A 14857-nucleotide genomic window follows, 5' to 3' on the forward strand; every position below is an offset into this window, starting at 1 on the left:
GCCACCAACTAAAATGGAATATCAGGCAGTATTTTTAGCTTTTTTCCTATATACTTACACCATTACCGCTGATTTGTTTACTCCCATGTCGCACTAGACAGAGGTTTAAAATGACACAACCACAACCCTCACATTGTAACTGTATTTTTTTTTTTTTTATTCAACTACCTTTAGGTGCAACTTTGCTGTATTAAGTCGTGTAAATAAATACCGCTTTACTGGATTGTGCCAGGTCTGGTTATCCCACCGTGGGAAAGCTTTAAGAGGGTGCGGCGTCATGTAAGTCAGAGACACAGATGGATTTAAAAGTGCACGTTTTCTGTCTGGCTGGAATTTCAACCTTTATGGGTGTTCTACTGCTGCTCCCTGCAAACACAGGGGATGAAAATAATCATATCAACAATCGCAAATGAATTCTGGATCATCCACATACTTAATTTTAAGTCTTTCTGCATTTATTGTTTACATAAAGTGATTTGTAACTGTATTGATAAATGACAATATGTTAAAGAAAACATGTTTGTCTGGACTTGGAATAAATGCAATTTAAAGGAGACCCAAAATTCGCAAAATAACGCTTTCACTCTGTTTAAAACTCATACGCCAGTGGCGGCAGAGACGTTTGTAGGACAAGCGGAAGCGGTAATGAACGAACGCCCGACGTTAGTCACACTGTGCTAAAAAAAACAGCCTTAAAGAAATACCTCTTTTTCCTGAAACCGTGACCCGGTGGCTCAGGTCAGTGATGGTGCTGAAAACCAGACTGGCGTAAACGGGTTGGGTTGTGGTTTGGTCAATTTTATTTTATCTTATACATCGATTTTTTCATATTTCCCCAATTGCCCCTCGGGGACAAATACATTTTTTTCCGCTCCTGATATTGACCTGATGTTCTCATTCGAATATTTTCCGATGCATTGACTTTCCCACGACAAATGGCGAGCGCGGCAGGGAACGGGACACCTATCTCCTCGGAGTTTACCGTCTCATTGCACTTGAGTTGCAGTCGACAATGCTTTTTTTTTTTTTATTTCGGCGGAATGAAGACCAACCAGCTGCATACCGTCGAGCTAATTTGTTCTTTTGGAGTTTCGGACTCTTCTGCAGATTTTATTGGGTGACTCATCGCACGACGGCGATGACAGATTCTTCTTCTTGTTTACGATAATCAATGAACACATCTTGAAAAAATTATAAAAGAGATAAAGACAAGTCCTGTTTTTTTTTTCTATAGCTACTAGCAAATTATAATTTTCTCAAGAATTTCATTACATTTGTGCACAAGCCTCAAGCGGATAGACAGTTTTGGCAGGGACTTGTGTATTTCTTTATTGAAAGTAAAAGCTTCCGAATCTCTTCAGAAACATTTTTGTGTAATGCAACTTCGCTGTCGCTGAGTTGGAAAAAAAAAAAAAAAACAGGCTGAGTCACCCGTCAAAAAACACATTGCTAGATGTAATCAAGGCATTTTCTGCATGAAACTAAACACACAATGGCGTGACGCCGCTGACTCAAAGGGGTGAGTTAAGGCACATGACATTGAAATACTGAAAGTGACTGAAAAGTGTAATATTTAGTCCAAAACACGGAGACCTGACACACACGCACACACACACACGTTGCAATGGAGGAACAGGTAGGGACACAGGATTGTTCAGACAGGAGGGAAACCGGAGTGGACAGTTTTTCCCCGGTCAGGCAGCTTCCTCCCCCTCAGGAAACGGCTCCTGACGGCCCAAATAAAACCTCCTAAAGATATAGTGACAACAACAATGTAGCACAGCGGCGCAGCGGTTCGCGCCTCTGCCAGAATTTGGCTTGCTTCGGGCCGTCCGGTTCCCTACCAAAGTCCAAAAACACGCAGGAGGCTCGTTGGAGCCCCCCAGAGGTGTGGTTTGAAACTAATGTGTGACTCAATGAGATGGTGACTGTGTGTATCACCATCAGATATATTTCACTGATGAAACTGAGTTTTTTTCTGTTATTCCATACAGTAAAGAAAATGAAATAAAAAAAAAAAAAAGATAAACAGAAATGATTAATTAAAAAAATAAAACACAATAATATATAAATGATAATAATATATACATAAATATAAATAAATAAAATAATAGTAATAAAATAAAATAAATACAATACCAATATATAATAATAATATAATCTATATAATAATAATAATATAATAAAACTAGTGCCAAGAATTAAGATAAATAAGTTAAAAATGGCAAAATACAATTATACAAATATTACACTTACACACACATACAGGTGTGGAAAATCAGTTTTCCTTGTTGCGACGGATGAAATACAACAACATTGTTGCACGGACAAATTAAAAAAAAAAGAGCCTGAAACGTAAAATCTGCATTAATAGAAGCAAAACACAAATAGATATTAGTAACATTTAACACAACAGAGTAGAAATGAGGGGATGTGGTGGTGGAGGTCAGTGGGGGAGGAAGATGCAAGGTTATTTAGGGGTTTGCAGGCAAGGAAGAGGAGTGTGTAGTGTGTAAGTTATCGGATGGGGGTGATGTCGTCTCTGGAGCCGGCGGAGGTGAGTAACCAGGCGGCTGAGAGCTGTATGAGGTGTAGTTTTTGGAAGTCAGTAGGGTAAACTAGAGGATGCTATTACAGTTGTAAAAGTGAATCAGAATTCCTAAAAGAGCAGGATATTCCTGTCCTGGGCTCCGTGTCCCCTCCGACATAAAGTGCACATATCTCACCCCCATCGATGAAACTAGATACGAAAAGGAGGGTTTTGAGGTGGGAACCACCTGCTGGATAGGAGGTAGGGGGAGACGCGGGGCATGGATTAGGAGTCTTGGCGAGGGTGGCTCAGTGACTTGTGCGATCGGAGACACGACAGAAGGCTTCTCTGGCAGCCCAACACCGGGGGAACTCGGCAGAATCAAAATATACGCTGCCAGATTCCTATTCTGGGCACTGAGAATGTTCATCTGGGTGGTTGTGGCAAATTGGACGTCCTCCTGAAGCCCCTGCAGACTCCCCAGGCAGGAGGGCGTTGAGTACAATATCTGGTCCTACCGACTTTATTGGTCGAGCTCAGAAAGTGAAAACTAAACAATCTTTAATTACAAAGTGCAAAGAGACATTTCTCACAGTGGTGAACATTGTATAACCATATAAATAACAATAAGAAAAAAAAAATCAACAGACCTGATCCTGATGTGAAGCTGGGACTTGGGGAGAAGTTTAAGACGAACCAAAAGGAACACACACACACACACACACACACAGACAGGTGTGGACAATCAGTTTTAATCAGATGAAACAATCAGATGAAATACAACAGCATAGTTACACGGACAAATAAAAAAAAACCTGTCACGTAAAATCTGCATTAATAGAATTCAAGTTACATTTATTATTGTTTTATTATTTCTATAATTATTATTTATTTGTCCCTGCCTGTTTTATCTAAGCTACACGTTACCTGTGCAAAATTCATTTTAGATTAATAAACATATGATGATCAAAAATATGTCGAATCCAATAATACAATTTCATTTAAATGTGTAATATATCACATTAATTCGAGGTTTAGAGTGAGCCGTTACAAAGCGGAAGTTCAATTTTCCTCCACAGGAAATTGTCAGTGGTGTTTGGATTGTTGTGATGGAAAAATGGCGACGCCCCGCCGCTCCCCTCAGCAGCCTCAGTCCAGTCCGCTAACGTCCTCCCTTCCCCGGGGTTCGTCTCCCGTCGTCACCCCGGCGTCCCCCACCGACGTCGCCGTTCCGCTTTCCCGTGCCGCCACGACGGAGAGTCCGGCCGACAGCGACGTTAGCTCGGCCTCTCTCACCGGCGCCTCCTCTCCATCTCTGGTTCTCGGCAGCGGCTCCTCCTCCCCGTCCGCCTCCGAGGGCTACGGGACCGGCGCAGACTCGGCGGCCGATTCTGGCGTCGGAAACCCGGATAGCACCGGTAGCAGCCCGGGTAGTGGGGGTGGAGCTCCGGAAGGAGCTCTCAGAGGGCTGTTCGAGGCCTGTCGGAACGGCGATGTTCCGAGGGTGAAGACACTCGTGGATGCGGTGAATGTGAACGCTAAAGATATGGCCGGACGCAAGTCGACGCCTCTTCACTTCGCCGCAGGTAACGACCAAAACACTGGGTTTATTTATTTTTTTTAAACCCAATTTTATTTATTTGCTAAATAACATTCAAGGTTGACGTCCAGGTTGTCCCCGCTACGGAGCTTTGCTGTAGAAATTGAAGTGACCACAACACATCTAACATCTTCCTTAACAAAAGATGATATAACGTTTGGTTTACTTTTAAGCAACAAAAGAGAGGAAGTCTGTGTCAATGTTAGTTTAGGCCTGGACAAGTTTTTAATTCACAAAAACAGAATGTAAAAGTAGTGCCCCAATTTTTATTTAAAAAATTCTTAAAACTTATGGAAAGATCCAAAAAATATACAGTTTGTTGTCTGAGATTCCTGGTGAACCACCAAGTTAAATCCATATTGTATTCCCCTTGCAAGTTTTTTTTTTTTTTTTTTTACTTTATTTATCTATTTATTTATTTTCTTTCACTTTCTTTTTCGTCTAGCATCAAACACTTCTCACAAACCTTTAACACTGTTAACTTGTACAGTTAATGTGTTTGCATACAGAACGAATGTCCTTATGTCCTTTGCTTCCTCATTTCCGTTTTTTTCTTTGACATTTGATTCTACCTTGCCACGTTTATTTGTACATGTGTATATCTGTTTATACTATTTATGTTCAATAAAAAAAACAAAACAACAAACAAACTCTTCCTTAACAACAGTTTGCATGATTTTCTAAACAACCACTCTGTTCAAACATGATCTGGTTGTAATTATTACTTTAAAGTTATTACATTTGCATTCAAGTTTGCTGTTTCAAGAAATCCTGTCTTTGCATGTCCATGTATTTTAATTAGCTTGTATTTATAAAGATGAAATTGATGGAATCATTGCCAGCTTGTGACCTTTCTGGTTGTTATTGTTGTTGTGTGGAAAATATTTATCTTGCTTAAATAGTGGAAAAACACATGCTGATCTCAGCTTTTGAATTATCTATAGTTTGTGACTGAATCCCCTAGAATAGGTGTCTTGAACGATTTCAGGCCAAGGACCCCCAAACTGATGGAGAAATAGAGCAGAGGCCCCCAGCTGTATAGTGTATAAGTTTTTATTTTTTTTATTTTTCATGAAACTGGGCTCATTGCCATGTATTAACATACCTTATTATTGTGTATTCAATTCTTAACTTGAAAAAAAAACGGAATCCCTTTTAATTCTTAAATCTGTGTAGAGTTTGCTTAAGTTTGCATAGAGAAGTATGTACACATGTTGCATATAACTAGAAGTGCAGTTAAAGGACAGGCTTTATGAATAATAATAATAATAATGATCTTTGACATTTATCTGAACGGTTATTATTCCTACTTTAAATGATTAGTCTTTTTCATCCAAATTTGTATTCAAATGTGAAAATGGTGCCCTATCACGAGTGTATGTGTCTGTCAGTGTGTGTAATGTCAAATTGCGAATCAGTCAATAGTAAGTCTTGATGATGTGTCATGCAAAAATTGATCCTTTTCATTTTTTAACCATCCTAACTGTGATTGTATTTCTCCACCTTCCTTCCTCTCTATTCCGTCACCTCAGGTTTTGGACGGAAAGATGTGGTTGACCATCTGCTTCAGATTGGTGCCAATGTGCATGCAAGGGATGATGGGGGTCTGATCCCTCTTCACAATGCTTGTTCCTTCGGTCACTCGGAGGTGAGATTTTTCTCCAAACCAGACAGTATTGCCAGTCCCACCTCTGTCTCGTACACATTACCTCTCATTCTTGCTGATACCCTTTTATCACACGTCACACCTTGCACTTTCCTCCACCTGTTCCAACCTCCTTACTCACCTTTCACTTATTTTCCATACTTGTCATTCCTCTGGACTGTTGACCCCAAGTACCGGATTTTCTGCACTATAAGGCGCACCTTCAATGAATGGCCTATTTTCACATTTTTTTTCATATACAAGGCGCACTGCATTATAAGGCGCATGTAATAGAAGCTACAGTAGTGGCTGGGGTTGCGTTATGCATCTACTAAATGGAGCTGCGCTAAAGGGAATGTCAACAAAACAGTCTGATAAGTCAGTCAAGCTATTAATAGAATACAAACCAATGTTCTGACAACTCCGTTCACTCCCAAAACTAGTTAGTGCATTGACGATACGGTACCGTACGTATTTGCGCCACCTTCGTTCAAACAATGTATTTCCAACACAATTTATCACAGTTCAAAGCGTTTCATAAAACGAAAGCACGAAGAAGGACTGCCTCTAAATTTATTGATGTTAAGTTCACGTGCTAGCACTGTTGCCTTCATTTGAATAGTGACTGTAGAGACGCTTCTTCTTGCTGCTCTCTGTTCAACAACCCACTGTTCAAGTTTATCCTTTAACTGTGGCCATCTTGCTTTATTTCCTCGGAAACTCTGTTTGGTCTTGTTTACTTGGCGCAGGTTATCTTGTCGCTTCCTCCACCCCGGCACCATTGATTCGTTAATATTGAATTCTCTCGCAGCCGCTCTATTCCCGTGTTCTACTGCGTGACTGATCGCCTTGAGTTTAAACTCAGCGTCGTAAGCGTGGCTCTTGAAAGATGCCATTTTGGGGTCTTTATACACACACAAGCGGTGTGGGACTGGAATTACCCTTTACACACACACAGATTCAAATGAAAATGCATGCTTTGCGCAGTCATATATCCCAGCATGCACCGCGCGCTACTTCATCTTTGGGAGAAAATAGAGTCGGAGGCTGCTTCCTGTAGTTGCGAGACCTCTTGCGGCTCAATATTGATCCATATATAAAGCGCACCGGATTATAAGGCGCACTGTTTGTTTTGAGAAGATTAGAGGCTTTTAGGCGTGCCTTATAGTGCGGAAAATTCGGTACTTAAAATCCCCCATTTTCTTTATCCTTATTCCTTATAGAGGGAGTGCCACCGCTACTCTTGGGTTTCTCTCATTCACACACATGTATTCTTTCTTGCACTGGCCGGGGAGACCTCAACCTCTTTGAGATTTTCCTCCCCCTCGCACCCTGTTCTCATTTTTCATTTGCAACCATCATAGTTCACGGAGATTCCCGTCTAACCTCATTTGCCACCCTGTCCATCACCAGAGCTCATTCCTGATCTAGTCCCACCTTCAGCTTGAACTCCTCTGTCAGACCTACGGCACACCTGCTCACTGTCTCACAACTCTCATACAAGCTCTGCACCAGTCCAACATACTCTTCTGCCACTCCAGACTTCCTCATACAGTACCACAGTTCCTCTCTCGGCTCCATGTTTTCTGCTTTTTCTACAAAAGCACAATGTAGCTCCTTCTTCTCTATCAACATTCTTGAAACAAATACTGCATGAAACCTACTGCTGCTCACAAAAACTGACTTCCGCTCTAAGTCTGAGTTCCACTCTTCTTTCCCATAACTCAGTTGCATGGCTCATCAACATTATTCCTCTGTCGTTAATGCAACCCTGCACATCCTCTTTGTTCAAAATATATAGACGCCATACCACTTCTCCTCCATCCCTTAGGCATCCTCTCTTTGTCTCCGATCCTGTTGAGTAAGTTAAAAACACCACTGTCGTCACAGGTCGTTCACAGGTCGATCATCAGGACCTACTGTCTTTCCATTCTTCTTCCTCTTCGATGTCCTTCTCACTTCACCCTCACTAATCTCTACTACATTGTAGTCCACAGAGTCTACTACTCTTCACTGTCTCTCATTTTCCTCATTCATCCACTCTCTTGATCTTCCTATCACATTTCTGGCACCTGTTAATACATTTCCCTCTCCGTCCTCTATCACTCTAACCCGCTGCAAGTCATTCCCATCTCTATCTCTCTGCTTGGCCAACCTGTATTACTGTATAACTATCTTACAAAAATATTTTTTTTTTAAATTTGTATTCATTGATTTTGTATGTCCAGCCCAGCATACAAGTCACTGTATGCTCACTCTGTTTGGCCTTTAGCTCCTTTGCCCTTTGCCTACTCTAGTCAGTTCTCTTCAGTCCCCTCAGTGTCCCACTTCTTTGTTAACGTCTTTCTTTGTATGCACTTCTGCACTTCATCATTCCATCACCTAGTCTCCTTCTCAACTTTCCTTCCAGACAACAAGTTCCCACCTACCTGAATTTAGTGATGGTTGCATTCGGCATGAATCAGTTGAATCAGCATGAATCAGTTTTCTCATCAGTTAGACAATTCCATGAACATGTGTCTTCCATCATTGGGAAACTATCTACAATTCGCATACGCATGATATGATCTGATCTGATATGATAAAATCACATTAATGATTAGCTCTGGAGTAAAAGCAAATATTTGTGAAACTGAACCAGTTCATTACCACAGTAGAAAAAAAAACAACAGATCGAAGGAGCTTTACTTTGCCATTTAAAAACTAAAGGCAGATGACTTATGTTTTTTTTTTTTTCCCCTCTCAGGTGGTGTCCTTGTTGTTGTGTCAGGGTGCAGACCCCCGGGCTCGAGACAACTGGAACTACACACCCCTGCATGAGGCGGCTATCAAGGGGAAGATCGACGTCTGTATAGGCAAGTACACAAATACCATTAAAATAATAGAACAACTGAGATATTAATTCAATTACAAGGCCTAAAGTTTTAATTTAATTGCCAGAGTTCTTCATCTGGGCCGTAAGTCCAGTGGTATTCGAATCCTTTCCTAAATGCTCTTCCGAAACCAAAATGTTTGGAAGCCGAGACAAAATTTCCCTTAACAAACAGTTTAATATTGATTCATCTGTTCCTAACCTCCCAAATGAAACCCTTTGAAAAAAAATGTAACATTTTCAAGTTTTTTTTTTATGCAAAGATTAACCTCCAAAGCCTCTTTCCAACACTGATTGATTTGTATGCTTTGTGTTTAAGAACGTCAACTCCCTTTATTCCCTTTGCTCGTCAGTATGGTACACCATGACAGTTTCGCCATACTGTACCCCAAAGATCCAAAACAAGAATCTCTTGTTCGTGATTTCATATGAGATCTTTATTCACCACTGTTGAGGTTCTCACAACTTTATTTTTCAAGTTTTCAATCACCATCTGCCTGCTTTGAGCCCATGGGAACTTAGTGACTGGTCTAAAAAAGAAAGTATAAAAGCAATGAAAGAACTGAGAACCAATAATGACTGCAGCCGTGGGGCCCTGCTGAAGCTTGGCTGATGTGCAAATGCGTATCTCAGCTAACAGTTAGCCAGCTGTTAGCAGGTAGTTTGCTTGTCAACCAACTTTTTCCAGGTGTATCAAGGCATTTGTTTCCCCTCAACTGTTGTTTGTAGAATGCCTCGTTTGGGAGCTGGTCTAATAGTAAACGGAGGTACCGCTGTATTTCTAAAGATTGCCCCTTTTTGACATGTGGCACATTTTTGGATGAAGACATTCTGCAACATCCCAAAACAAAAACGTAACTTCATTTTCATTCTATAGCTAATTTTAACTGGCATCCAGTAGAGTTGAAATGTATTTAATTGGTCTTCCTGTCTTTATGTCTGTGGCACAGACACTTAACAATGACTGATTACAGTTAATGATCAGTTTTTTTGGACCAAATTAGCATAATCTGACATTTCCCAATGGCAAGGCGAACCAGTGCGTCATGGCACAGGTGTTGAAAATCACGGCTCTAGGAAAGCCTTTGGACTTTGCGCCAGTCTCAGAGCATCATCCCTTTATCCATCTAGTCAGTTTGAAATTCTGGTCTCCTGCAAAGCCTGCGCAATAAGCTCTGTGGGAATTTCTTTTCATTCTCTTTGATCTGCCTATGGGCACTGCCCAGTGCAGGTCTCATTTCATTTCCTTGACTTGTAATAGATTGTTCATCCGATGAAAGCCAGTGCACCGGCTTCTGCCAAACCCTGTCTTTAAAAGCTGTGTTCATTTCTTCATCCTGAGACTCCGTAATTCCAGTTAATGCCCCCGAAACAATGGCTACGGCTGTCCTGACAATTCAACTCACTAGCCACAAACTTGACTGCGGAGGTTCTCGGTCATCCAGGTCACGGTGAATTCTTGTCGAAATGACACATGTCATAGGTCATCAGAACTGAAGAGGCCTCTCGGATGAGGGGTGAAAACATTTCAGTTCAAGTCCAGTTGCCAAGACGAGGAGATTTCGACATGAATTAGCAACAAACTTCATTACTCCCCCCCTTAACACACCCATCACCATAATGTGTTGTCTCAACAATGAAATAAAGATGGATCCTTTAATTTGAAACATCAACAAAATACAACTAGAACTTGAACATCCGGGATCATCTATATATACCCGGCTTAACCACGTGGCCCGACCGAAAGTCCCGTGGGGCGAGAGACCCCGACACCTCGTGTTCGCCACAATATCACCTTTTTCTTCAAAGGGCACCTACTTTCCTGTACCAGACAATTAATAATGCAATTCCCCCTTCTTAGCTTATCTTATGCAATTGTATGGAGGTACCTGTTGGAAGTCCCCCTTCAGGAATTGTTTTCATGTTAATGATGCAAGGGACTGCTTTTTAATGCCACCTGCACAACACGTCAGAAATCTCATGCTCCTTCCACCCAAACTTCCCCCATTTTTCCCTGTTTAGTGCATCAGAACTCTTATGTCAGTCATCCATTATAAAATACTACTGTTTCACAATTTTCTCCTCATGACTTTTAGTATTTTGGCTAGATGTAAGAGCTTCTTCAAGGTGAAATTCCCTTTCTCGTAATAAATATGTCACACTCCACAAACACTCACTTGTACCAAGTAAGCCATCGTGCCACCATAACTCAACAAATCACTTTACAATGCGGTTGTAGCATTGATATATTCAATGGATCCCAATTTGTCAATTGAAAAGAATGTATTAAAAGTGCAGCTTATATACCTGTATTGACAATTGTCTGACACCGTGTTCTCACTGTTCCATTCTGAAATCACTTTTTGTGGTGGTCTCAGCACCTTTAGTATGATTTGTAATTGAAGGTGATACTGCTTAGCTTCTCAGCCTTAAGTTCTGTATAAATGAAAATGTTGTAGAAGCTATAATATTGTCCCTACATACTGTAACCCATTGTTTTTCACTTATCGGAAAGAGGCAAATAAGCAGCAAATTCTAATGACAGACAATTCTTAGGTCTACTCAAAGTGTATTAACTTGTTTTCTAGGTCACATTTAAACTGAGGTTGACTTAATTTCCTATGTTATAAATGACAAAAATGCTGTTCCCTCAGCTTGTAAGGTACATCAATAACAGCAGGGCCACGTTCAAGGATCCCTGGGGGATTAGAAATCTGGTGAAAACAGTATATTTTGAGAGAATCTGAGAGGCCCGATTTAATACACTCCAAATGTATGCATCCAGATGATAATCAGCTCCCCATACAGCTGGTATCAGTCTTGGTTGCTAAGAAACAGGAGGCACAATGTGCCGGGGATTTTATTTTTTGACATTTCTATAGGAGTTTCCAAAAAATATTAACCTCTGAATGTTTGCATGGCAGCAGAGGGCATTGTGGATCCCTGAGCACTTTTTTTTTCATTTTTGGTTCAATATGCTTTTTAATAGAGAAAGCAATTGTGTGTGTGTGCACGCGCGTGTGAGTGTTCTTTGCTTTTTTATTTTTTTGTGCTTCAGTCACAAAAACGCAGTCAATTTGGAAATGGTGTGGGCGAGTGCTTCTTATGTTGTTGCTTAAAGTAATTTTTTGGGATTAGCTTTCAAGTTATCTACCCTCCATGCCAGCCTTCCCGCTCTGCTGCTCTCTGGTTCTCCGGCTCATTTTACCAAAAGGTTCACAACCAATTTGAACCTCAAATCACAGACAGGCTGCACAGAGGAGATAAGTCAAGGTAGATAAAACCGCTAATTTGACGAAGGTGAAGTTTTTTGAGCATGATCTCATGCAAATATTTTCCCATGTTTGTTCTCAACAAGTTAGTCGGCTACCTCATTCAATATTCACTCGGTATTGCATTCAGCTATTGTCATTTAAGCTTTCTTACTTTAGCTAAACTGAAATTAGCATCTAGTTAGGTACGGGACTGACTCAGAAAATTTGAATATTGTGATAAAGTTCTTTATCTTATGTAATGTAATTACAAAAACAAAAGTGTCATACATTCTGGATTCATTACAAATCAACTGAAATATTGCAGGCCTTTTATTATTTTAATATTGCTGATTTTGGCTTACATCTCAAGAAAACTCAAAAATTGAATCTCAAAATATTAGAATATCATGAAAAAGTAATTTTTGTTTTTTAATTACAGAAGATAAAGAACTTTATCATAATATTCTAATTTTCTGAGACATTCCTATTTATCTTTGATAATCATAGGCGTTAAAGTAGGTCCATTTTAAATATTGCGTTTTTAAATATCGCTGATAATCAGCTGGATTTTCCAGATAAATAAAGAGAGGGAGAAAACATCCGAGGCAGAGCCTGGCCAAGTTACTTTTAATGGGAAAGAAAGAGCATCCCCTCTGTTCAGTTCATTATTTAGGAAAAAATCAGCAACAAGCTGGCTAGTTTTCCTCTGAAGAAACTTCTAAAGGACTTGAGACACTGAGAGGTTTGGTGGAGGAAATGCCTTTATGCCTTTAGAGCTACATTTACATTAAATCTAAGAGCATTGGGTTCTTGTAGATTCAATCGGCAAGAACACACACAGCACTTCTACTAATAAATGTTGTTTGTGTCTCTGGGCCTCTTGCTGCTCTGTATATTTCTGCCTATATAAATCGAATACCTAATATTAGGTAGTCCCTCAACCCAGCTGTGTGTTTATTCGGTATATTACATATTATTTTATTCATTGGAATATTCTGAGAACATCACTTCTGAATATGATTATTACTCAATCAGATCTGTTCGTGTGAATTTCACTGCCTTTTTTTAAAAATAAGCTATTTTTTTTCTACTATTAATGAAACCGATAAATGTTCTGTTGTTATTACAAGTGTTAAATTTGCATTTAATAGCTACAGTGTTGAACGGATTTGATGAATGAAATGCTTTATCCAATTGGGCATTATTACACTGAGAAAAAAAACACAAAATAACTTGAAACAGAAAATTGTGAAATCATTTGTTTCATTGAGTGTCTTTTGAAAGAGTTATAGATATAATACTTACTGCTCATTGTATTTTATACAAAGAGTAGCAGGCTATCAAATAATTATTTCTCGTGTTCAAGAAAAACACCTTCATGCCATCTAGCCAGCTTCAGAATATTGCAATCAAGGGGGGGGCGTGAAATTTTCAGGCATGTATTTACAGAAAGCAAATGGGAGGAACCCATCCCACATATATATAGTTTTCCACAATATTATCAGCTTAATACTGCTAATATCAATATTCGTCTTAGGCACAAAGCAGATGATATTGAACATTTGTATTGTACCCTTGTGTTCCAAAACGGACATTTGGACCCATCACAAAAAAGATAACAAACCTGTGTTCATGCAAACACAACAATTTCCTTTTATGATTCTGAATTGCGAGATTTATTATATAATTCGTTGTGCAATCACTAGGAAGTGACACACGCATTGTGCATCTTACCTTGAGGGCCTTGTGAGTACCAAGCTGTAATTTTACTCATTGCATTTCACAGACAAGAAATGGATGATGTAGTTCATCTATTAAATGCAGATGCGGTCTGTGAAAGGCTGACCAATATATTGGCCACAATGAAGTCATTTCATTTATGACATTTCAATTAAAAAGTTGTTACTACTCTTTGGTTTTGCTATCACCAAGCCAGCACACAGCAGGCAGCACACTGGAATATATTAACATATTGAGTTTTACATGACAGTATATAGCTTGTTATAATATTCAGCCCAGCATTTATCCACCCATGCCTACAGGCAGTTGTCTGCTTCCCCTGCTGCTGTTATTGGTCTGAAAAGATAAATCAATTTGAATTATTGTCTAATCTCTTAACTTGACAGCTTACATCAGTGATAACCCCTGTGGCTTTCTGTCAGTAGAGTGGAAGAGGGGTTTTGTGTTTTCATTAGTGACAAGGCAGCAGAACAGGGGTCAGATCAGCTCTGACTGGGCACAGGATGGGATGTCTGTCCTCTCTGTACTGTAGATGAGACAAACTTTTTGTCTGATCCTCCATCTTGCTTCTCTTTTCTTGTTTTTTTTATTTATTTGGCTACTCAAATAATAAAGTTTGGGTTATAAACCCCTTTAGAGAATTTCAAGGACGCAAGGATTCAAAGTGTTTATTGTCACATGAACAGTAAGGAAACCCATTTCTCTGTGCAATGAAAATCTTTCCTTGCTGTTCGCAGTGAATGCCAGATAGTATTACATAAGTATTAATAGTAACATAAATACAAGTAAAATACATAATAGTACAATAAAAGGCAGCATGTGAAGGTAACAGTTAAAATGTAAAATCTACAAAAATGCGAATGATTTAGATGGGGCTACATACCAGTTTCTCAACTGTTGCGTTGAGGACACCAATGTTTGTGCAGATTAAACACATGCTAATTCAAAAGTGCAAATTGAGTGTGTGAGCACTGGAAAAGTAAACAGACAAGCGCAGGCAGTCCATGAATATTCTGAGGCGGTTGTGGCCGTTCGACGGCTATTGTGCACGATCAGCGTGAAAATTGAGATGTCAACATTGAAATATAAACAGTCAAGTGCAGAAGTGAGTGTGCAAATCAAAAAAAGGGGCCGATTGTAATGAAAAAAAATCGGAGTTGGCCTACATCTGATTGTTCAGAGGTAGTCCATGATTGTAACCTCCCATTTAGGAGTT

The 14857-nt window shown here is 39.8% G+C and overlaps 1 protein-coding gene across 1 annotated transcript in view; it reads left to right on the plus strand.

Moving 5' to 3' along the window:
• The first annotated feature begins 3583 nt into the window (after window positions 1–3583).
• Window positions 3584–14857, plus strand: part of LOC147231245 (poly [ADP-ribose] polymerase tankyrase-1-like) — a 62945-nt gene continuing 51671 nt past the window's right edge. Inside the window, exons 1-3 of the mRNA XM_086152526.1 lie at window positions 3584–4116; window positions 5663–5778; window positions 8522–8630. Of these exons, the coding sequence (XP_086008652.1) occupies window positions 3648–4116; window positions 5663–5778; window positions 8522–8630 (694 nt within the window). The 5' untranslated portion in view covers window positions 3584–3647. The remainder of the gene's footprint in view (window positions 4117–5662; window positions 5779–8521; window positions 8631–14857) is intronic.

The sequence above is a fragment of the Fistularia commersonii genome, chromosome 9, assembly GCF_037954325.1.
Source record: "Fistularia commersonii isolate RoL2024-O1a breed Wild chromosome 9, RoL_Fcom_v1.0, whole genome shotgun sequence".
In the NCBI taxonomy this organism is placed as follows: Eukaryota; Metazoa; Chordata; class Actinopteri; order Syngnathiformes; family Fistulariidae; genus Fistularia; species Fistularia commersonii.